The 24192-nt window shown below is 41.6% G+C and overlaps 3 protein-coding genes across 3 annotated transcripts; 2 read left to right on the plus strand and 1 right to left on the minus strand.

The window, feature by feature from the left end:
- Positions 1-95: 95 nt before the first annotated feature.
- LOC109625006 (long-chain fatty acid transport protein 2-like) lies at positions 96-5394 on the plus strand. Its single transcript, XM_020080001.2, has 10 exons — positions 96-686; positions 1689-1898; positions 2021-2179; positions 2428-2552; positions 2653-2847; positions 3097-3187; positions 3279-3477; positions 4599-4696; positions 4885-5015; positions 5099-5394. The coding sequence occupies exons 1-10, from the start codon at positions 215-217 to the stop codon at positions 5270-5272; spliced, it is 1854 nt and encodes a 617-aa protein (XP_019935560.1). The 5' UTR covers positions 96-214; the 3' UTR covers positions 5273-5394.
- hdc (histidine decarboxylase) lies at positions 5354-14231 on the minus strand. Its single transcript, XM_069525814.1, has 12 exons — positions 14093-14231; positions 9630-9802; positions 9417-9530; positions 8718-8840; positions 8486-8623; positions 8263-8406; positions 7455-7521; positions 7199-7361; positions 6956-7046; positions 6770-6868; positions 6525-6626; positions 5354-6300 (listed from the first exon to the last, which is right to left on the minus strand). Exons 2-12 carry the CDS (start codon positions 9717-9719, stop codon positions 5518-5520), a joined length of 1914 nt encoding a protein of 637 aa, XP_069381915.1. The 5' UTR covers positions 9720-9802; positions 14093-14231; the 3' UTR covers positions 5354-5517.
- usp8 (ubiquitin specific peptidase 8) lies at positions 14138-24082 on the plus strand. The gene is made up of 18 exons (XM_069525813.1): positions 14138-14273; positions 15029-15173; positions 15272-15357; positions 15458-15599; positions 15939-15981; positions 16141-16312; positions 16486-16648; positions 16960-17101; positions 17427-17701; positions 17814-18326; positions 18816-18890; positions 18974-19272; positions 19990-20211; positions 20300-20510; positions 21602-21838; positions 21951-22093; positions 22201-22333; positions 22548-24082. Exons 1-18 carry the CDS (start codon positions 14170-14172, stop codon positions 22704-22706), a joined length of 3264 nt encoding a protein of 1087 aa, XP_069381914.1. The 5' UTR covers positions 14138-14169; the 3' UTR covers positions 22707-24082.
- Positions 24083-24192: the final 110 nt, after the last annotated feature.

Consider the following 24192-nt stretch of genomic DNA (forward strand, 5'->3'; position numbering starts at 1 on the left):
TTTAATCCCTGGGTAGGATAAATAGTTTTCCCTTATCAACTGTTTCATACAAATTCCTCCTATGACACACTCTTCTCTCGTTACACCCCTGCGAAGGAAAATAGCCCAAAGTTCAATGGGCGTAAACTGGAAAACCAGATCCGACTGATGTTCGTAGAAGGTTTTCGGGATTCTTGTTGAAACACGCAACGTAAGCGTTCCTGCAGAAACAGAAATGCTTTTATACGTCATTTTTACGTTTTTGGCAATTTGGCCGTTTTTGCTTTTCGCGAGAAACCGATACGTTTGGGCAGATCTGTGTTTCGCGATCACTTCGATCCAAATCGCGTTACGCATTGGCAGGATCAAGAAGCAGAAACCTTTCTACAGCATTTTGGATAGCTTTCTGGACAAAGTGGCCACGCAGCCACAGAAGACGTTCATCGTTTTCGAAGGGAGCTCGTACTCGTACCATGAGGCCGACAGACAGAGCAACAGGGTGGCCAGAGCTCTGCAGGAGCACGCCGGCCTCAAGGAGGGGGACACGGTGGCCCTGATTGCGGGCAACGAGCCAAACTTCATCTGGACCTGGTTGGCTGTGACCAAACTTGGCTGCACGGCCTCTCTGCTCAACTCCAACATCAGGTCCAAGTCTCTGCTGCACTGCTTCTCCTGCTGCGGAGCCAAGGTCCTGGTGGCTGCTGCTGGTGAGACGCACAAAACTCCACGAGATCAGATCTGCTCTCGTTTGTCTGTTGTTTGCACTGAGAGGACAAAGTTTCATGTTAGGCTCCGTTTGAATTATACCGACTTTAATGGGATAGTTCACCCAAAAATGAGATTTCACACACTATCTACTCGCCACCATGGTGGAGGGGTGGGTGAAGTGAAGCGAGAGTCCACAAAACACTTTTGGAGTTTCAGGAGTACACAGTGTTCAGCCAGATCCAATACAATTGAAGCAAATGGTGACAAAATGCATCCATACTGCTCCTGTGATGTCATCCAAGTGTCTGTGAGCCCTGATATTCAAATTTAATTCTTAATGGCATCATTTACACCATGTGTTTCACCTAAAGGTCTTCTGTTCCTCTCTTCTGGAGCTGCGTCCCCACATGGATCACAGCTAGAAACATAAGAGACCCTGTTTCTAGTCATAAAACATAGAAGTAGATTAGTAACATTTTAATAAAGATCCAGCGTTCTTCAAGATTGTGCTTTGGTTGTTGCGGTTGTAATTAATCCAGAATGACACAAACACTGTGTTCAGTAAAATCAGTGAACTGGTGGAGATATTTTAATGAATTATTCTCTGAGAAATCAACGAAAATGAAAACTGAAAAACACTCCCAATAAATCTACCACGGTTAAGAAGAGTATTCTTGCATCCATCCCCTAATCTGGATCTGCACCAAAACTTAACACTTGTTCCTTGAGTCATGCCCCACCCCTCACGCCACCAAACAAACAAACGCAGACGAAAACATCCTTGCTGGAGTTTACTATAAAATATTTTAGCTAAATGTTAATTGATGAGCCAAATCAAAGGATACAACATATCTGCAATAAGCTCAGTGGATGTGTTGGTCAGAGCAGACATCATCAATCTAAGTTTATTGAGCTACTGAGAACCAGCTGAATTCCTTGTTTTCCTCTCTAACTCTCACTCAGTAGATTTGCACCGACTCTCTTTGTGTTGTGTGTCTCAGATTTACGAGGGGCTGTGGAGGAGGTGTTGCCCACCTTAAACCAACAGGGTGTCCGCGTGTTCATCTTCAGTGAGGAGTGTGATGTGGAGGGCATCGAAAGCCTCACGGATAAAATTCAGCACGCCTCAGACCAGCCTCTGTCCCGTCAGCTGAGGGCCAACGTAAACCACAAGAGTGCAGCGCTGTACATCTATACCTCAGGAACCACAGGTAATCTGTGGGATTTACTTAACCTTCACTTCTTATCTGTGTTCGCATTTTTATGTTTTAGACCTTGAAAGACATAATCAAGACACTAAAACCACAGCACAATGACAGTGTTTGTCTTTTAGGGCTTCCCAAGGCTGCTGTAATTAACCACGAGAGACTATGGTTGTCGTCTTTCTTTATTTCTGTTGCTGGCATTCGCTCGGACGACATTATCTACACATACCTGCCCCTCTACCACAGTGCAGGCTTTCTGATGGGACTGTGTGGAGCCATAGACAAAGGTAATTCAGTATTTCCCTTAAAACACTTTACAGCAAAATGAACACAAAATAATCATAAAACTACACAACATGATTTGCACGCTTCGCCTGTTGATGGCATTGAGGTTATTAAAGGTTCAACTAACAATTATATGACCTTAAGTAACAGGCAGCTTTGCTCTGGCTCTTCCCTCTTTTTAGTTCAAAGTTCAGAGGTTTGCAACCCTCAACGAGCCCTCCGCTGAAATCTGTGTCTCTTTGTTTTCCAGGCATGACTGTGGTTTTGAGACGTAAATTCTCTGCCTCTCAGTTCTGGAACGACTGTAGAAAGTACAACGTGACAGTCATTCAGTACATAGGAGAGATTATGCGCTACCTATGCAACACACCGAAGGTGAACCACAGTATCACATAAGTATGGTGTTACTAACAATATACAGCTGATACATGCAGCCAGACTCCCTGTTCTCCTTCACTCCACTCCTCTCCTCTAGAGCGACATTGACAGAGATCATAAAGTCCGAATGGCCATCGGAAACGGGATAAGGGCCGACACCTGGGAAGAGTTCCTGCAGAGATATGGGAACATTCGTATCGTTGAATGCTACGGAGCGACGGAGGGGAATGCTGGCTTTGTCAACTACATTGGAAAAATTGGAGCTATTGGCAAAGAGAATTTTATACACAAGGTAAAATGTTTTTATTTTATTTTATTAGCACAGTTAAATAAATGAGCAAATGCAGTTTGTCAGCAATAGATGATTAGATTAGATGAGACTTCAGTTATAATTCAAGTGTGAAGTTGACAAAACAGATCTTGGTAAAACAAACAAACAAACAAATAATGAACAACAGGGGTGATAACGTAGTCTCCTTGGCCGAGGTGAAATATTTATTCTGACATTCAGTGTGTTTTGTCGCCTCAAACTGTTTTTCAGATGGGATATTCCTATAAACTCATAAGGTACGATACAGAGAAGGAAGAGCCTGTCCGAGACTCCAGAGGATTCTGTATTGAAGTCCCCAATGGTGAGCCAATCCTCTCGCAACACATATGGTGCTTTTTTTGACCTAACTCTCACCCATACGTATCCTGAGCTCGATGTTTTCTTATCTGCAGGAGAAACCGGTTTATTCGTGGTGAAGATTGGAGAAAGAACGCCTTTCGTTGGCTACGCCAAGAACACGCAGCAGACAGAGAAGAAGAAGCTGAGAGATGTCTTTGTGAAGGGCGACCTCTACTTTAACAGCGGCGACCTGCTGAAGATCGACCATGAGGGATTTGTCTTCTTTCAAGATCGCATTGGAGACACTTTCAGGTCTGTCGATGAAACAAACTGACCCAGAGTGGCACTCAGAGGAGGACATACCTCTGCCAGGGCCCAGCAGTCCCCTTAAATTCAATCAAACTGCCCCAGATTTCACTTACTCACTGATACTATCCATCCATCAAACCAGGAACCTTCTTGCTGTGAGGCAAAGGTGCAAACTACAGTTCTCATACATATTTTAATTTTTTTCATCCATGAATTATTAGTCAAAATATCAAAATAGGACATATCTTGCAATGTTAAGAAAGCTACTTCCTTCATAGGATGAAATGCTCACACATAAACATGTCTCCCTGCATGCACATATATTGTCTGCACTGTTCTTGCACAACATTGATCTAACAAGGCAGAACCAAAAAACACACATTCATTAGTGTCAGTTGCATCTACCTGTACCTGATTGTTGTCATCAAGATTGATGAATTCTTCTTCTTCCCTGAGCTATACCACGTCCTTCCATCCCTCCTGTGGTTTTGAGTGGAGAAAACCTCCTGCTCGGGATTTGTGTTTTATTTTGAAATTATAGTTCTCAAATGTCTGTTTGGATTGACTTTCTTTTCTGTTATACCTGTTACTTATTAATTTGGCCTAGTTGGTCCTCAGTGAATTCATGGCCTTGTGTTTCCTCTTCTCATTTGCATGGTTGTTGTATTAGTCACTATTTGCTTTCTCTACTTTAGTGTGGTTTCCACTTTCCACGTCCAACCTGTGTGGACACTTTCTATTTCTTCATTCCTGTTTGAGCTTCTAATCCCTCTTTTTAACCTCTTACTCTTGCCTGCCTCCAGCCTTGTTTATTTTTGTTAACTGAACTGTCTTATTGTGTTTGTGTCCGTCTCCTGTGTTTGCTCGCTCAGTTGCACAAAGATGCAAAACACATAGCCCACATTACACTCATGAAAGGCAATGCAATGTAAATCCAGGAACTCATCACCTTTCATATACTGTTGCACTAGTTTTCATTGTAAATCTTTATTTCATTGTTTTCTACAAATGAAAAAAAGTATTTCCTTCTTGTATCTGATTAATCTCTGTTCCAGTTCCAAATTAAAACACTAATAATTATAAGAAGTAAAACATACGATATAACGTGCTGTACTCTCATACAGGTGGAAAGGAGAAAATGTGGCAACCACAGAGGTGGCAGATCATTTGCTCTTGGTGGACTGCATTGAGGAGGCTAATGTCTATGGTGTGAAGGTGCCAGGTAATTACTACATTATCAGATTTATAAAGGACGTAATCTTTCATAATCAATCATGAACCATAAAAAGAAAAAACATGAAAAGTGAGAAGAATTTCAAGGAGGAGAGCATGAATTTAAATTTTACCACAGTATGAAACACAGATGTGTACTTTTATCCTCTTTTTTTCCCCTTGACCTTGACTGATTAGGACATGAGGGAAGAATTGGAATGGCTGCAGTAAAGCTGAAGGACAACATGGACTTTGACAGCAAAGCTACGTATCAGCACGTCAAAAACTTCCTCCCCAGCTATGCAAGACCACGCTTCATTCGCATACAGGTGAGGTCCTGCTGGATTTAGGTTATAATAAAACAAATTCATAAATGTGTAACATCATTTGACCTTTATTTTTGCTCTGGCAGGATGCACTGGTAGTGAATGGAACATTTAAGCAAATGAAGGTGAAGCTGTCAGAGGAGGGCTTCAACCCCGCCATCATCAGCGATCCCTTGTTCTTCCTGGAGGACAGTGAAGGCTACGTACCGATGACTCAGGAGATGTACGACTCCATCACAGAGGGAAGAAACCGTCTCTAAATGACCTCCATCTTTGTTATGTGACTGTCAGCATCAAATAGCACATGTGATTGAATTAATGAAACATTTCAAGAGACATAATGTTGTTTGTGTAAATTTTAATAAAGATTTTGAAAACATGACTGTAAACGGGAGAAGTCATCTTAGTGATCGTGCATTTACAGAGAAGTGACTGCACCAAAACAGCAGTGAACCACTAGGTTATAAACAGAGTATATGACTCATGTGCACTGTGTTGAGGATCATTACAGGAGCTTGGGTGCAGAGGCGGTTTCCAGTGGGTTCGGAGAGGGAGCTGTGTTGGCTATGGGAGAGGTCGTCATACAGTTCATTCTTCTGCAGCTCGAGGACAAGTGTTTTTGAGCGACCTGTGAAACCTTCAAGGGGCAGCACAGCTGGTGCCGACCACACTGCACCCACGGGTTGCAGAAACTGGGCACGCTGTAGAACTTTGTCAGCTTCTTCAGGACCTGTTTACCCAGAAGATTCGAAGGCATCTCTGTGATCTTATACATAGCACCGGATCCTGTTGTTGATGGCGTGGGGAGGCCACCGGCGGCATCTTTAAGAATGGGCCTCGTGTCGAAGTCATAGCCAGACACTGTCCCTGTGAACGTGTACGGCAGAGGCTCGCTGCTGCAGCTAAGAGAACGCATTGTTCTCCTGGGTCGGTTCCAAGCCTTGTCAATCCAAAGCTCCACTTGAGCTTTGTCCAGCCTGGACGCAGCGTCCTCCTTCTCATCAGATCTGGTGTCCAAGTCTGGGTCTTGGTTCGCTTCTGCTCCTATCACCTCATCCTCCCCTGTGTTTGGTGGGTCTGCATTATTCAGACCCTGCGTCTCAGCCAGAAGGTTGGAGGCCATTTTGGAGATGATGCTCCAGTCCTGCAGGATGTCATCTGCAGTAGTGAACTGTGAGGTCACTGTGAAGCGGATGATGCGTTTGGTGTGAATGTCTGCAGGGATGAGGTACATGCTGCCTGACCGGGTCAGTCTCCTCAGCAGCTCCTGGGTCAAAGCATTTCCTGCCTTCAATAAGAAATTCACAAATGTTGCAAGAGAACTCAATGCTTCCAAACAAAACCAAAGCATTTTCAGTGGCATCCAGGTTAAACTTATTCAAGCGATTCACCTTTGAACAAGATGTGAACGGATTGTTTGTAATGATTAGCCAGTGAAAGGCATGTTGCTTAACAAAGAGAAAATATTTTTTACAGCTTACTACATTGATATTTCAAAATTGTTGTAAATACTTTCAGACAGAAGACCACCAGGCCAAGGTGCCTCTCAACCGGAACCTCGAAATTTGGATCACTCCTTATGTGAGACTCTAAGAGCTTTGCCATCGTAATCCCCTAAAACAACACAGAGAAATTACACATTTAAAACAGGATTTGAGACCTGTGGCTATTGACTTTAACACATTTCTCTACAGTAAACAAACTTTATGCTTATTCCCCAGTTTTATGAATGAAAAATCGAATTGAACACCACTCACATGTCTGATATGAGCCTGAAGGTTTTTCAGCCCGAAGGAGCGCATGACAAACCAGAGTTTGAGAGAACGGAAACGTCGACTGAGGGGAATTTGCCAATGCTGAACAACAGAGAACAGAGAAAGTGAAGTGACAGGAAAGCAAAAACTAATAAATAGCTTAATGTTTAATTTGGTGAAGACTTGTACCATGAAGTCAGTGGCTGCCTGTGAGTTTTCATGTCTGAGATAAACTGGATCAACACTGAAGGTTTGCTGCAGCTTATATTTATCTTTCACCCTGAGAAAACAAAGTTAATCATATTATCAACCAACAAGCATTTATTTATTTTTTTATTTCACATCTACGTTAATAGATAATGTTTATTTGATTTGAGCAGATTTGGATTTGTCACAGGGAGGAGGGGCCTAAGTGTTCCTGTTCTTACTCACCAGAAGGCCGTGCAGTCAAAATGAACCATCATCCACTTGGAAGGGTTGAAGACAAAAGAGTGAGCGAACTCAATGCCCTCCAGCGACCAGCGCAGCTCAGGACAGAAGTACGCTGAGCCGGCATACGCAGCATCAACATGGAGCCACAGTCCCTCTTCTGTACCTGGAGAATTTTTTTTTTCATAATGTTACTCACAGTGCACGTTACTGGGAGAAAAACAACGTGATTAAAAACAAACTGAATTTGAAGACGTACACACTGGTCCCAGTTCAGACAGCTGGTCAAAGGCACACACTCCTGTAGTTCCCAGAGTTGCACACAGCTGAACAGGACAGAAACATGGTTTTAATCATTTATTTGAAAACACACACTAGTGCTATGTGGTGCATTTTACAACATTAATCCCTTTGCAGTGGCGGAGAAAGTGCTTAGATTTCTGTGTTTCTCGGATTGATCAACAATAAGTTCTTAACCATCAATGTTAAAAGTCATTGAGTGTATTCCCTATTAGATTGTTAACTGGCACATCATTCTAAACAGTGCTCATTCAGTTTATTGGTTGGATTGAGATGAATAAGCTCATTTTCAAAGGGTCCCTATAGAAGAATCACAGGACTACAAATTACACACACATATTTAAACCAGGACGAGCCACACCCAGTCACACCAACAAGTTCCCCACTGATGACAAGTTATATACAGTAAGTATAAAGTTACACATGCCCATTTAAAGCGTTACACTTATAAGTTAACATGACCATGCATACATGGTTCCAGTATCTTAAACACAGAATAGAAGGTTATCAATTAGAAGCAGGAGCAGTAGTTGGAAGATAAATAAAATAAGTAGCAGATCTGAGAGAGCTGGACAGGTTATTCCACTCTGAGGGCACTTTAAATTTAAAGGCATGTCACCAAATATATATGGAATTCAAATGTATTTTAATAAGAAGGATTCTTAAAGAAAATGTTATTAAAAATAAATAAATGTCTTATATACTCTCAGATTGTCCACCCCCTCACCCTCATTAGACCCATCCATCCTTCAGTGTCACTTACGCACCATGAAAGGGACAAGTCCCATCATCCTGTCTTCTTGTATGGCTTGTTTTAAGACGTCTCCTCTCAGAGACAACTGCTCATCTGTTGGCAGAAATCTAATCTTCACCAGAGAGATCAGACCTGCCTTCTCCACGGAGGAATGGGCCTATAAAAGCAGTCAAATCAATCAGTTCCACTTTATCAGATAAATAGGAAGTTATTGTAAAAGAGGCGGTGACACTGACCTGATCTGAAGCATAGGCCACCAGTCTTGCGTTGAGGACAGAGTCGTCCACGTCCTGGTCGAGCTCAGCCCGCAGCTGCAAGATTTTGTCCTTCCTGGCAGCCAGCAGAGCGACTAGGGTGCTCTCACTGACTGTGCTCTGAGTAGAAGAGGAATAATAAGCTCCCAGTAACCACAGAGACTACTGTATGAAGGTTTTGGGATTTTTAAAAACAGATGAAGGTGTCATGAACCTGCAGTATGCCTCCACCTCTGCTGTCAGGATGGTGATGCAGGAAGAAGGAGGGGAGCCCCAGTGCTTTACACAACCAGTCCATCACATTCATCTCCAACTCTGTACACGCTGGGCTGGAGGCCTGTGCAAAACCAGAACACACACTCATCTTTTATATAAATCAATTCCCTTCAATTTTATTCGTAGAGTGCTAATAATCACGGCATACTCTATCTCAAGACACTTTGCATGCTGAGGTCAAGCCCTTTCAATTTTAGAGAGAAACCCAACCCAACCGTTTCCACAACGAGCAAACTCATTTTATAGGGAGACGCTTCCAGCAGGGCCAGGCTCAATGTAGGCGGCCAGCAGCAGGAAGAAATGTGAGAGAGAGGAAAGGTGGGTGGACAAGAGGGGAAGAGAAGAGAGAGAGCTAGAGAGAGAGAGAGACCAGGGCCAGTTGTGTAACCTCAGTCAGACTGGTTGTTATAATTACGTTATTTATATTAATCGTGTAATTTTAATAAAATGACATGATATTTATAGATGAAATTATGTTCTTAATGATGGCAGCACTAGTTACTAAGAATATTATTGTTATTATTATTAAGGAAGAGAAGGAGGAGGAAGAATTGTTTGCGTAGTGTCAAATGATCTGGATCCTGCAGCTCTGGAGTCAGAGAGAGAGAAAGAGAGAGATTTGGGATTGTCTCCTCACCCAGGTGAATCCAACGCAGTTGATGGCGTCGGCCAGCATGTCCCCGAGCATCGAGGGCCATGAGGTCAGACTGGGGTAGTAGGCGTGCATGTGAGGGCTCTGCCAGTGAACCACCTGCAGGGGAATAAAAAGATAAGAAATCAAATTGCTTGCTTGCCGTAGATTCAAATGACTGAAGTGATGATGACAGTGAAGGTGACAGCAGGAACTTACTCCCGGCATGATGACTTTCTCAATGTCTTCGAAGATGCTCTCCCAGTCCTCGGGCTCTGAAGGGGCCGCGTCAGGGAGAAGCTCCTTCATGTAACCAGGCTTCACATCTGGAATCACCCTCCTCTCCCTGATGGAGCCCAGGTACTGTGTGATGTAGTCCACCAGCTCCTTACCTGATCAGAAACAGACACTATAACAGCTCAAATGACAAAAAGAAACTGAGTCAATGTAGTAAAACACAAATCTAGAAGATTACCTCTGCGATTGTATTCCTCAGCCTGCATTTTTTTTTCTGAAGATGAGAGCGTTTGGTTGCAGAGATGCTTTGTGTGTTTAGAGGCATAGATCACAGACCTATATAGACCCTGTTGAGTGGAACACGCCCTGAAGTGGTGACGCATTTGAACCACTAAAGAAATGCCCTCCGCATGTTCTTTCCATCATTGGAATTGTTCGCCACATCACCCACTCATTCCACATTTGTTGTAAATATTTACTTGTCTTTGGTGGTAATGGTTTATTAACTCATATCTCAGTGATGTTATACTGTTTTTAATATTGTGTAATATTGTAATATTGTTTGTGTATCAGTTCCTCTGCACATGACACAAATACTTTTGATGGGTTGAAAATATTTTGAAAAATATAAATATATATTAGAAAATATAAATACATGTATGTATGTGGTATACATGTAATAATATGTTTTAATGTGTGGTTCTGATGTGTATTTTATATTTTGATATGAGACTATGATGTGTATTTTATATTTTATATGCGATTAAGATTTGTGTTTTATGTTTTTAGTTGCTTTTACTTACAAAAAGTTGGCAGGGGTAACTTTAACTCTAAGTATACACTTATTTAAGTACTAAATAAAAACAAATACTAAAGAAATCTGTACTTTTGGACCAAGGAGGTAATTGGAGGGATTGTTTTTATTTAATTTCCCTTTTACTTGTATCTTAGGGATATTTGGAGGGGTCCCACTCCTTGTTTGGGAACCACTGGATTAAACCACAAACTTGTATTAAAAGATGATAAAACTATAGGTTGAATTCAAAAACTACAATACTAAAATACTGATGCAAAACATATATAGTATAATTTGAACTGTGTGACTTTTATATGTAATGAACCTGAGTACTTCTTCCACTACCACTGAAAGGTCTTGAGTTATTAGTGAAGGATGGAGACAAAGTTCTGCTGCAAAAACCTAATGTTTGGACTTTCCTCTAATCTTTCTGTATAATTTTATCTATATTGATAATGTGACCTCTCTGGGTCTCATATGGTTATTCAAATGAAAAGTAAAAGTTGAAATCACTCTTTGGTGGAATTAATAGACCATGGCGATTCCCTTGCTCTTTTTCTTTGCTGAGAATTAAATGAAAATGTGGAAAGCACACTTGCTTTTTGAGGTAAACAAGTGGCTTCTCTCTCTCATCCTGCCTCCATGCTTAGAAGACGACTGTTAAATCTGAATTTGTATTAAATGAAGACTCCTCTCAAACATTACAGAACAAATGAACACATAGAAAGGTAAGAGGATGATGAGGACAAACACATCTATGTGACAGCTTATCTCGGCCTTTCAAAGCCCGACAATAACAGGAGCAGCACCTGGACTGTTCGCACACTCTGCTCTTTGCTGTGCATTGTGCTCAACATGTGCTCAGTCTCATCCGGTCCTCCGGGGGAAGTCAATGGTTGGACGGAGAAAACCAGGTGTAATTCAAACACACTGAGCACACATCAGTGCTATAAGAGCAACTATGATGAGAGGCTATCATTCTATTGATTCAGTGAAAGTAATTAAGTGTAAGCCATTTGAAACATGAATCGTTTTCATTAATATTAAGCCGTCATTGCCTCCACCACAGAGGTTTTGCCATTTTCTTAACAATTTTATTTAACAAATAATAAATGGAGGGAAAAAAAGTTTGGTGCAGTTTGATTGAGTTAACAGGGACTGATGGGCCTTGATGGAGTTGTTTGCTCTACTGAGTGATAATCTGGTTTATAGGAAATAAGGTAGGAATAGTGTGTTACTGTAGTTGAATTAATGGTTATTTGTCAAAGGAGTTAGATTCTGTATTTATTTCCTTACACTGGATTCAAAATGTCTCTGCACGTTTCACACATTCATTCACCACCATGTCACACCGTGTTCCTTTGATTGAGTTCAACCTGTGACATGGCTCAAGCCCAGGTTTGCTGTTAAAGGTTCACATTTTAAAAGTTTATGTTAATACACAAACATGATTTGGACATTTATTGTTGTGACTCCTCTGAATCACAGTTGAGCTTAAGTTATTTGAATCAAGCAATTGTTGCCACGCAGACTTTTGATGAAACTGAAGGCAGGAAGGAAGAGTAATGGTACGTTTGTGCGTGTGTGTTTGTTTGTCAGTATGGTATAATACACACAAGTGTTGCGTGACGTGGAGCAGAGAACACTGTGACTATTGTGCTCCCTCTGTGCCATTACGTCTTAGAGTCAGATGAAAGGAGGTTTAACTGTAATTCGTGCATTTGGAGCTTGTGACATCAAAGTCTGAGTGCTTCATGATAGATCCTGTTCTGTTGCTTTTATTCAAATGAGCTGAGGATATCAACAGCACATCAGCGTATCACAAAGAAAACCCATGAGCTTGATAGTTGAAGCCAAAAGTCAGAAACAAAAAGGATTTGGACGCTTTGTTTGACATGACAGGAGCAAAGAGACTCACTGATGATGAGACTGTCTGTAAATTTAAGAACGTTACATCACTGAGAAAAAATGCCAGCCGCTTTGCTATGGTTATCCACTTTGTTCACATTGTGCTTTTAAAAGCTGAGAATATTCATATTTGTGCAAATCAAAACTAATTGTTCTGGCTGTTCGAAAGGAGCAGTGGTTTGCCGAGTTGCTTTTTATAGCATCTGCCTTTTTCTGTTCATCTTAGCTCTTAATGTACTTGTCTCATATATCACAGTTTGAAATGTAATCTCTCATTGCATAATTTTTTCTCTCTACCATATATATCTCAAGTGCAATTCCTCTATTTAAATGTATATAACTTAGTTTCTGTCTGGATGTTTATAATTTTATATTTTTATTTTATTTTCATTTTTCTACAAATGTGTACTTTATGCAACTGCAATAAGGAAATTCCCCCTCTGTGGGATGAATAAAAAGTCTTAATCTGAATTAAAAAGAAAATGACTTTGACTCTAAAATGAATCACTTATAAAACACTTCATAACAGATAAAAAAAACAAAACACCATAACATTTGCACAGGGAGGGCAATGGATGTTTTAATAGTGTAAGGTGCTCCACTGAAACATGCATATGTACATGGCCCAGATTATTTTGTGTGTTATCCCAACGTATAAATATACACATAAAAACCAAAGCGAACAAAAACAGGCAACATCTGAACAGCAAACAGCATCAGATTGACACTAGGGGATAAAGACTTGGAACAGGACAAACCAGTTTTAACACAACACATCGAGTGGTTCTTGAAAACAATGTAAAGAATGAAAATTGAAAAAAAAACATTCTACAGGATGTTTATATTGTACAAAACCCCTTGCTTGTATGTTCCTGTATTTGAACCCCATGTATACTGTCCTGTTCCTCTTTTAAAAATATATTAATTATTAAAATAGATAATTAAATAACAGAAGTCAAGGTGGAAAATAAATCGATCTCCAGTGGATGGCGGTGTTGCAACATGAACGGCAGCTGCAGCCAAAGCTCTCGAAAGAAGAAGAAGAAGAAGAAGAAGAAGAAGAAGAAGAGGAAGGAGGAATCAGGAAGTAGCTGTCAAAAAGTAGCTAAAGTGTCAGCAGCGCATCAGTAAAAGGTATTTTACGATGTCGTCGTTATCTCGCTAAGCAGGTGGACAGTACATGCATGAGTCAGCGTTATGTCTAGATGATATCTCTCCCGGTGAATGCGATTATAACCTCGACTACCTGTGATGTGTTGTTAAATAGCCAAAGGGAGCTAACCCTAACGTTTAACTGCGTGAGAACCTAGCCTGCTAACCAACCTAGCTAGTTAGCTACAACGCTAACACTTGATTAGCTGAATCGTGTTTATGTAAGTATATCTTGGTTTAACGTGTCAGTTTAGTTGTTTGCTAGTAAAGTGTTTCGTTTAGTTTTCCTAGTTTTGTTGACATGCCCTGCTCCATCTAACTTCAACCACAAGCTAACTGTCGTTGGCTAATGCAGTTAAATCTGTGTTATTATCGCTCTCTAATTGTTTTTATCTTAACGAGTATGATTCCTGGTCTGTTGTAATTTAATGCTGCCTGAAAACTAAACTCTCCCTTTTAACGCCGAGACGCTATTGATGACGTTGTAAGCTAAACAATAACAGCAATTGTCAGTGCTAATGCTAATCACCGGTGTATGCGACTCGCAGCAGGGATACATGGATGTGTTGGGAAACCAGCGTTTGTTTACCTCCTCATTTCCAGAGATGTCCGGAGCTGGTGCTCATCACTGACCGGTTGCCCGACTGTGAACGAACCACCGCGAAGATGCCTGCCGTGTCCACCGGGGTCAAAGAGCTGTACCTGTCCACATCTCTGGGAGACCTCAACAAGAAGGCGGAGATCAGGCCGGACAAGACGAGCACCAGGAGGTAACGCTGGGTCTCATGTTTGCTGCTGTGGGCGATGTGGCTAAAAACGATGTCGAGATAAAGAACGTTCACTCAATTTCGATCATTTTCATGATGTGTGACATTATTATTTATTCTAAGTTAACAGATTAACTGTCGCCTCAGCTTCACCCTTGGCATTTGTGTTTTTAAGAGCTCAAGAAAGTACAGTGTCGAGTTCTGTAATATAACACTAACAATATAATATGTTCAATGTTGAATAAACATGCAACCAGCAGCTGGGGCTCATGAACACACAAGTGATGATGATGATGATGTTGATCTCTGGCTTCTTCAGCAAACTTTGAATAAACAGTCGAACCTGCAGCTTCAGGGTTCTGCAGACTGAGTCCAGCAGCTGGTGTTTACTTGCCGTGGCTCAATCAGTGCAGTTCACTTTACAGTTTCATTAAAAAAAGCTGAACTAGCGTCACCACAGGCCAAACAAACAGTGCACTAGCTTTTCATATCTGAGGTTCTCAAAGTGCTTGCTCAAAATATAAACTTTATACCCATATATATTGGACTTTTGTTATATTGCTATTAATAAAAATTATATTATGATGATTATTGATATTATTTTATTGCCCAGCCCTCTGGTGACACCAGTGTCACTGCATTTCTGGCATTATGAAGTGAGGGGGAAGAGATGTGGATAACATGAAGAAAGAATAGTCTTATCAAACTTGAACAACCTCATTGTCATGGAAGATTTTTTATTATTTTCTGTGTTGCAGCTATGTTCAGAGTGCCTGCAAAATCTTCAAGGCGGCAGAGGAGTTCCGTCTGGACAGAGATGAGGAGAAAGCTTATGTTATGTACATGAAGTATTTAACAGTATATGACATCATCAAGAAAAGACCAGACTTCAAGGACCAACCGGTATAGTAGTTAATAATTGTGAAATTGAAAATTCTTCTGCAGTGTATTTCTTTTTGTACACTACAAGTTATTTCTAAAAACTTCTCTCTATTCCAAAGGACTATTACATGACCATGCTTGGGCAAAACAGCTTCAAGAAAGCCATCGAAGAAGCTGAGAAGCTTTCTGATAGTCTTAAACTCAGGTTAGAAGTTCTGGTTATGCACCTCATTCATGTATGAATAGCAAGATAGACAACAGAACATAAGTGTGTTTCTGTTTTCATCAAATACATTTCTAAATAGGTATGAGGAAGTGGAGGTTCGTAAAAAACTGGAGGAGAAGGAGAGGCAAGAGGAAAAAAAAAGAAAAGAGGAAATGACGGAGAAAGATGGTGGTCAAGGGTCTCCAAAAGCATCATCAGCAAACAAGAAGGACAGCAAAAAGGTAGAAACATCCCATCATGAATATATGGTGATGGTATGTGTGTAATAAACACATTTGCTCAGTTTAAAGGAGGTTTACTTTTGTTAATTTGCATATTATTTAACAATAATTTGAGTGGTTCAATTGAAGTGTTGTGATTATCAGGCTTTTTCAATTGAGACACAGTTAAACCACAAAGCCAGCTTGATAGTCACATAGTGTAATCAGGATGATATAAACGTAATCTTGATAATCTATTTTATGGGAGTAGAAATTATGCCAATTGGAATCAGTAAAAACAATCTTGATAATGTATTAACAAGATTGTTTCAGCATCTAATTCTCATGTCTTTACGTCAGGTAAAAGGAGAGCAGAATGAGCTGAAGAATGCAACCTCAAAGGGTAAGTTGAATAACAAACAAAAAGTTTGGTTAACCTATATACTTCTGAAATATTTGTGAAAATCATCCTATAATCTGAGAAATCTCCCGATGCCATGTTAACTCTCAAACCATTAAAGTCTGTTTTGTCTCGTGTTCATTTTCTGACTTTATCTGACAGCTGGGGTCCCAGCTGGTGGAATCACAGCTGAGAAACTGTTCCACATGATGAAGGATCAGACGATTACAATAATTGTGATGGATGCTCGCAGCCACACAAACTTTGAGGAATCCCACATTCAAGTCCCAGTGCAGACCTGCATCAGCGTGCCTGAGGAAGCAATTAGCCCAGGGTGAGGATGGGGTTTGGAGAATAGTCTTCCAGTCTGATTGTTTCACCCGACACTGCATGTTTAATTTCTAATTTCACTTTTGACTGATAATATTATAAGTTTGAGTATTATCTCTTTTCCTTTCATTTATTATTTGAACGTCTAAACCTGACCTCCTGAACTGGACTTTTCAGAATCACTGTGAATCAGATTGAGACAAAGCTACCGGATGTGTCCAAAGAGCAATGGAGGCGGCGGGGATTTGTGGATTATATTATCCTGCTGGACTGGTTCAGTTCTGTCACGGACCTTAAACTGGGCACCACCTTGCAGAGCCTCAAAGATGCACTCTTCAAGGTGTGTGTGTGTGTGTGTGTGTGTGTGTGTGTGTGTGTGTGTGTGTGTGTGTGTGTGTGTGTGTGTGTGTGTGTGTGTGTGTGTGTGTGTGTGTGTGTGTGTGTGTGTGTGTGTGTGTGTGTGTGTGAGAGAGAGAGTGTGAGAGAGAGTGTGTGCGTGAGAGAGTGTAAGAGAGAGTGCGTGCGTGCGTGCGTGCGTGCGTGCGTGCGTGCGTGCGTGCGTGCGTGTGTGTGCGTGTGGTTTGCCATTTGTGGACTTGCTTACATGTGACTTTCCCTCAGGTAACACTAATGTGTTTGTGCACTCCACAGTGGGACAGCATGACCATCCTGCGTAGTGAACCACTGGTGTTGGAGGGCGGCTACGAGAACTGGCTGCTGTTTTACCCCATGTACACGACCAACGCTAAAGTTCGGCCCCCCAGACAGAATATCACCAACACCCTCCCTCAGTGTGAGTATCACATACTCTTTATTGACCCTGGTCCGCTGCACTAATGTACCTTATAGAATCCAACCGATCTTTCATTTGATTTCAGGAAATTATAAAAGCAAATAAATAAATGTCCTACACTATGCTTGTATTTTGAAACTGATCCCCCTGCCTCCTGCTAGTGAAATCAGCTGAGATTTGTTATCAGCATTTTAGTCGATTCGTTCCATAGGAAACAGTCTTTGGCTCCCACATACTGGTTGATAAAGAGAGCTTCCTCTGAATATTTTCTGATAAATTACTTTCTTCGATTTTTTTGGGGTATTTTATTTGATGTGTTGAACAGTGAACTTCAGCTACCCATCCCTAGAGGAAGTAAAGCCCCCGACCCCGACTCAACCAGAGCCTAAAGTCATACCCAAGTCTCAGGAAGCCACAGGTCCTGTGTTGGTGAACGGCGTGACACCAGCAGATCCCCCAACATCTAAATCTTCCATGGTTAGCGACAGATTGCCAGACATTGTTGATTCCCAGGACAATGTTTCCACTCATACTGGTCTAGACCTTAATAAAAAGGGCCCATCCAGCCAGTCACCTGCAACAGCCAAAGCCTTTCCACAGGTATCTTATCAACATTGAACATTATAAACCTTTTGAAGAATACAAAACCTACCAAAAAGAGTGTCTTAACATCACTCATGTTATCTTTTACCCTCTCATTCTCTTTTCCTAGTTTGACCGTGCCAAGAAACCCTTTGTCCAGGTGTCAGACGAGCCTAAGCCCAGCCAGAACGGTTCAGCAAAGGACTCCAGCCAGAATGGCCCAGTTGTCCCTGACCGCTCTGCCAAACCATCCTTCATGCCCAACACTTCTCTGTCTAAGGAGGAGCAGAGTCAGATACACTCTGAGGCGGTGGCAGTGATGGAGAAGGCGAGGCAAGAGCAGGAAAAACGTGTCCAGGTGCGACGTTTAGAGGAGGAGAGGCGGGAGAAGGAACAGAAAGAGAAGGAGCTGAAAGAAAGGCAAGAAAGAGAGGAGAGTGAGAAGATGAAAAAGGAAGAAGAGGAGACGAAGCATCAGGAGAAAAAGAAACTGGAAAGGCAAAAAGCAGAAGAAGAGGAAGACAAAGAGAGCAGGACCTGGGAGGAGAAAGAGAGGAGGAGAAAGGAGCAGAACTCTGACACACCCTCGAAGAGTATGTCTCTGGATTCACCTGCTCCCAACCACATTGTTAGTGAAATGAAGGTGAGTCCTCGCTTCACTGGCGCGTAGTGTTTTAGGTCTGTGGTTTAAAGTAAACACATGAAATCCTTTAGACGTCATGTAAACAGTGAGACGACATAGCCACATAATCGCACCTTGTTTAAACAACGTCCATCAAAATGATCTCACAAACTGAAATAATCTTTTTTCTTCGTACTGATTTAATCAGAAGAGCCCAGAAGACAATTATTTCTAACATTGTATAATGACCCCTTTATACCACTGACTTTTGCATGTTGTGTATTTACAGAATGGAATAGTTAATTTTATTACATGACTTTCAGTGGCTCTCTCAGGCTCACCCATTAGGCCACGTTGTCCCGCTGCTTCGTCCTCTCACGCTGTCTTCTTCTCTGGGAGTTATCAGTTTCCATCACTAATATAAATGCACGCTGACCACAGCTGGGCTAAGTCAACAGAGGTCACAAGACCAAAGGAATGCTCACCCGTGTTTGTGTGTTTATTCCACAGAGGGAGCCCCTGACTAGAGCAAGGAGTGAAGAGATGGGCAGGAGTGTACCAGGCCTTCCAGATGGCTGGATGAAGGTACTACATGTTTAAATTGAGAAATGATAATTTATTCATATCTGATTGTTAGTTTCCACCTAATTTGCATTTCTTTTTCTTAGTTCCTTGATACCGTTACGGGAACATACCGATACTACCATTCTCCAACCAACCGCGTCCACTTGTACCCTCCTGAGGTCACCGTTCCACAGACCCCACCCTCCACTCCGCCAACAGCTAAACAGAAACCACCACGACCAGCTGAGCAGGATGCCAAAACTGACTGTGAGCGGGAACAGTCTAAACTGAAACGCTCCTACTCCTCCCCTGACATCAGCCAGGACCTGAGAGAGGAGGCCCAGAAGAAAGCCCCCGCCCCAAACATCGCTCCTGTCATACCCACCATCAACAGAGAGACCAAGTAAGGCACATGTTTGACTTCTCTATCCCACCAGACGCAGCGCTGATTGACCCAAAAAATAAGATAAAACCAAAAAGATAATTTACATTTATCTTTTTATTTTCATTTTTATTTCTTATATTTGATTCTGAAGCATCATCTATTCAAAAATGCATGAGTTTGTTAATGGTGATTTGTATTTAGTTTGTTTGTTAACTTTTGGCATGAGTTTGGCTCCATTGAGGGAAAGGTACAGCTAACAACATAATCATAAAAGTATTTATTACAGGATTGTTTTCTTTTTATTGGGCTAGGCTTTTAATCTTCTTGTCACTGTTGTATATTGATATTAATCTGTAAGAGTATAGGTCGCTCTCACTGTTGGGATTCTTTGCAGGTTAATGATTTATGATATATCAAATCTTCATACAGACGTTAAACTGCTGTATTTCAAAGTGTAGTCATTTTGAATGCAGTTGAATAAACAGAGTTAAATGTAATCTAAGCGTCAAACAGTTCAACTTTCAGCCATATTTAGGTGTGCAAACATATGCAAATATTAACTTTGATCAGCACTTAATAGATTCAGCCTTCAGTCTATTTCAGGATTTTCCAGCCACTATGATAGCTAGACATTGTCCTACATCTGAAATCCAGTGCTGCAGTCCTTCCAATATTATACACACTGCATTTCTTTGGGTCTGGTATTCACCCTCATTATTTTGTTCTGTCCTCTAGACCTGTCAATGCTAAAGTCTATTCTAAAGTGGAGATTGCGCGGCCGTCAGCTGCCAAAATTCGCAGCCTGAATCCTACTTTTGGAGGTCAGGGCACGTCACTGACTGGCCTTCGTAACCTTGGAAACACATGTTACATGAACTCCATCCTGCAGTGTCTGTGTAACACCCCGGCCATGGCTGAGTACTTCAACAACAATCTCTACATGGAGGACATCAACAGGTCAGAGAAGTGGAATTACTTTCAAATGAAGAATCAGCTGTGAGGGGAAATGTCGAACACATATATCTCTGTTGTCTTCCTCTGCCAGGTACAACATCCTCGGTCATAAAGGGGAGGTGGCAGAAGAGTTTGGCGTGATCATGAAGGCGCTGTGGTCCGGTCTGTACAAGTGCATCAGTCCGCGAGACTTCAAGGTCACCATAGGCAAGATCAACGAACAGTTTTATGGCTACGACCAGCAAGACTCCCAGGAGCTGCTGCTGTTCCTCATGGATGGGCTGCACGAGGACCTCAACAAGGTAGCGTGCACACTGGTTTCATGCTTATTAAGGACATATACACCAGTACCTAAAGTCTTAAAAATATCTGCTTGGAGCAAAAGAAACAGAAAAGAGAAATGTTATATAACTAAATATACTCACCCTGTATTCAAAATTACATTTTACTGTAAATATTAAGTAATTTAGTTCTCTCAAATATGGCTTTTTTTCTTCTACTACCCCTGTATGTTGTTCTACATTTGCTTGTCGACAATAAGAACTTAGTCTTTTATTATTTTCCCTCTTTCTGTTTTTTCACTGGGTTTCATTTTGATGGCAAATTAGAGAGTAAGTAAATAGCTGTGTGTCCTTGGTCCTCCTGCAGCAGTGTGAGTGTGGTGTGTCTGCATCTGTCTGGTCTGATGCTCCGTCAGACCCTCTGTGCATGTAGACCCAACACATGCCTCATTGCCTGTATCGACTGATCTTTACCGGCGTCATGTGCATCTGAATGGGGGAAAGGGCTAGATGATATGATTTAAAAACAACAACAAAAACACTTTACTAGCTTGGTATCTACATTATTAGATTTCATTATCTCACTTTTAAAGACGTTTTTCACAGGGAAGCCTGAAAAGCTGTTAGAGAATTTGGGGATTTGAAGACCATTTTACTTTTTTGAGTTTTTCACTCTTTCAAATCTTAAGGACAAGCTGCCAGTTGGAGTGTAACAGCTGATGACGTGCATTTACCACGACACTCTCCATCTCATCACGTCCCTTTCGTGTGATGTTCAGACCATCAGGCTGACCCCCGTCTCCATCCATTTTGTCCTCTTCAGGCTAATTGATAATTCAGTCAGTCTAATAAATGAGATATTAATTAGCTACTCCCTTTTCATATCTTCCTGCCTCTTATCCTGAGAGTGACCTGGCTGAACTGCATGTTAATGAAAGGAAAGAGCTTAGATGGATGTTGAATAGCAATTTGTTAAACAGACATTACAGTACTACAGTTATGACCAGTTTATTCTGTATCAGCCGTCACTCGGTGACAGAGGCTTTGCTTTCACCTAAAGCTGCAGCAGTTCCATTTTACCATCATGTTGTTTTTTCCATCTCTGGGGTCAGGCGGACAACAGGAAGCGGTACAAGGAGGAGGAAAATGACCATATGGACGATCAGGCGGCAGCTGACCTGGCGTGGAGCAAACACAAGCTGCTGAACGAGTCCATCATCGTAGCGCTGTTCCAGGGGCAGTTCAAGTCCACGGTGCAGTGTCTGACCTGCCATCGCAAGTCACGGACATTTGAGACCTTTATGTACCTGTCGCTGCCTCTGGCCTCCACCAGCAAGTGCTCCCTGCAGGTCAGTCATTAACCACATGCATCAAAGAGTGTGGCAGGAGTTTCTGCTTTGTAGTTTCTGAAAAGTGACATCTGTACATTGTAATGCTGAAATGTTTGCTGCTTCTTGGCAGGATTGTCTGAGGCTGTTCTCCAAGGAAGAGAAGCTGACAGACAACAACAAGGTGTTCTGCAGACACTGCAAGGCCCACAGAGATTCCACCAAGAAACTGGAGATCTGGAAAGTCCCACCCATTCTCCTGGTGCACTTAAAACGGTCCGTTTAACTTTTTAAATCCACGTCTGCAATTTTCATTCTCACTGTTTGAAGACAAAATTAAGAGAGATCCAAACCTAATATTTGTGATCTCATCCTTTGTGCAGATTCTCGTATGAGGGGAGATGGAAACAGAAGCTGCAGACAACCGTGGACTTTCCTCTAGACTGTCTGGACCTGGCTCAGTATGTTATTGGACCCAAACAGAACCAGAAGAGATACTGTCTGTATGGAGTTTCTGTAAGTAGCAGTGAAATTATTTTTGGGGAAGAATCTTGGGAAACAAAAGAGTCTACTGTAGGTGCTTCTGTAAAACAAGCATACCATGTTTGGCACCTCAGCAAGACATATTGATAAGGCAGAGAGAATAACTTGGATGTTTCCCAAGCAACACTGAAATATGATTTTCTAACTGTTAAGACTTGGGCTTAACCTTCTTCTTTTCCACTGCCAGAACCACTACGGGGGATTAGATGGCGGCCATTACACCGCGTACTGTAAGAACGCCACCAAGCAGCGCTGGTACAAGTTTGACGACCACGAGGTGTCAGAAATCTCCACCTCCTCTGTCAAGTCATCCGCAGCTTACATCCTTTTTTACTCCACCCTGTGAGGAAGCTGCGGGACACGAAGAGAGAAAACTGACGCCACATCAGCGATGCTCAAGCCTAGAGGTTGTTAACTTTTTTTCATTTTAAAATCACAGCTCTGAGAACCCGGTGCTCGTAGTTGCGGGTTAACTCGTCATGCGTGTGAACGCAAAGACGCCCTCGAGCGAGCGGCCATGAGACCCCGCCTATTCCAGATCGGAGAGCGGTGCAGTCACACGGTGCAATGCTTCAGCTAGAGGACCTTTATAGCTGTTAAAAACATGCTGTCTGCTCATATTACTGATCATCTAGAGACTAAACAGATGCTCCTATACTTTGGTAGTTGTGTTGTAGGACTGACATCTGGATCAGATGCTCTTCACTCTCATTTGCATTGCACAGTGTGGATGGATGATCACAGAACTGATCCTCAGCTTGTTCTGTGTATCCAGCAGGTTAACAGTTAGATAGCATGTACATACCTAACAATGCTGATGTTGCACATTCAAATAATGTAAATACTACTCGAGTGCAAGTTGAAAATTTGTTAAGTGACCAAATTATTATTTTTCCTTGAAAGTAGCAGCCATCATAGTATCAGCTTATTCATACAGACAACCCATGTGTTTTAGGGGTTGAACTCAATAGCCTTCTGATGCTCAACTTCATCTTGAAATGTACGAGACTGTGAGTGTTGAATTTTGCATTTTTCCTAAAGAGTGGAGGGAACTGAGATTGTTGCGTGTTCATGTTTCCCACCGTCTTGCACTTACACAATATGCAATAAATTTTAAGTTGTTCATGTAGAACACACTGTTTAACAGTAGACATAAACACCTGACTCAGAATGCTTTGAAACCACACTGTTGCTTGGACCTTGTCCGTCTTGCTCGGTCCAGCCAGTGACAGAAAAACCCACCTGCTGTGAAGTTTGTTGTAGAATTTATTCTCTGTTTGACTCTTAACTCTTTACACGATTATATTCAAACACGAAAACCGTATAGAGGAAATATTACTGGGATAAGTTGGCATCTTCCTTTGCTAGTTTTGAAGAAGGCTGGATTTTGATTCATCTGATGTTTTGTCTGACTCTGGAGAATATGAAGACATGACTTTATTCACTACTATGAGTTTTCTAGTATCAACATTTACTTACTGACAACATTAAGCACAGAGTATATTCTTCTTTTTATTTCTTTTCGGACCGGAGATCTGAGGTGTCAGGATTTGACTCTAGATCCTGACCATCGGTATTGTTGCCTAGCATGAGATCATAATGTTTTTACTTGTACATGTTGATTTTATTTCTTGATGCTCTAAAAACATTTGTTTCAGATATAACGATTATATTAATCCTAAACAACTCATATGACTATTTATTAAAACTGCTTCAAATTAGTGTTTGTGTGTGTGTCAATGCATTTCAGGATATTTTCATGAAAGTGTTGAAAGGCTGAAGCCAAACCCTGTTTATCATCTTGTATTCCTGCAGTTAGACATTACTGAACA

This window comes from Paralichthys olivaceus, chromosome 1, assembly GCF_024713975.1.
Source record: "Paralichthys olivaceus isolate ysfri-2021 chromosome 1, ASM2471397v2, whole genome shotgun sequence".
NCBI lineage: Eukaryota > Metazoa > Chordata > Actinopteri > Pleuronectiformes > Paralichthyidae > Paralichthys > Paralichthys olivaceus.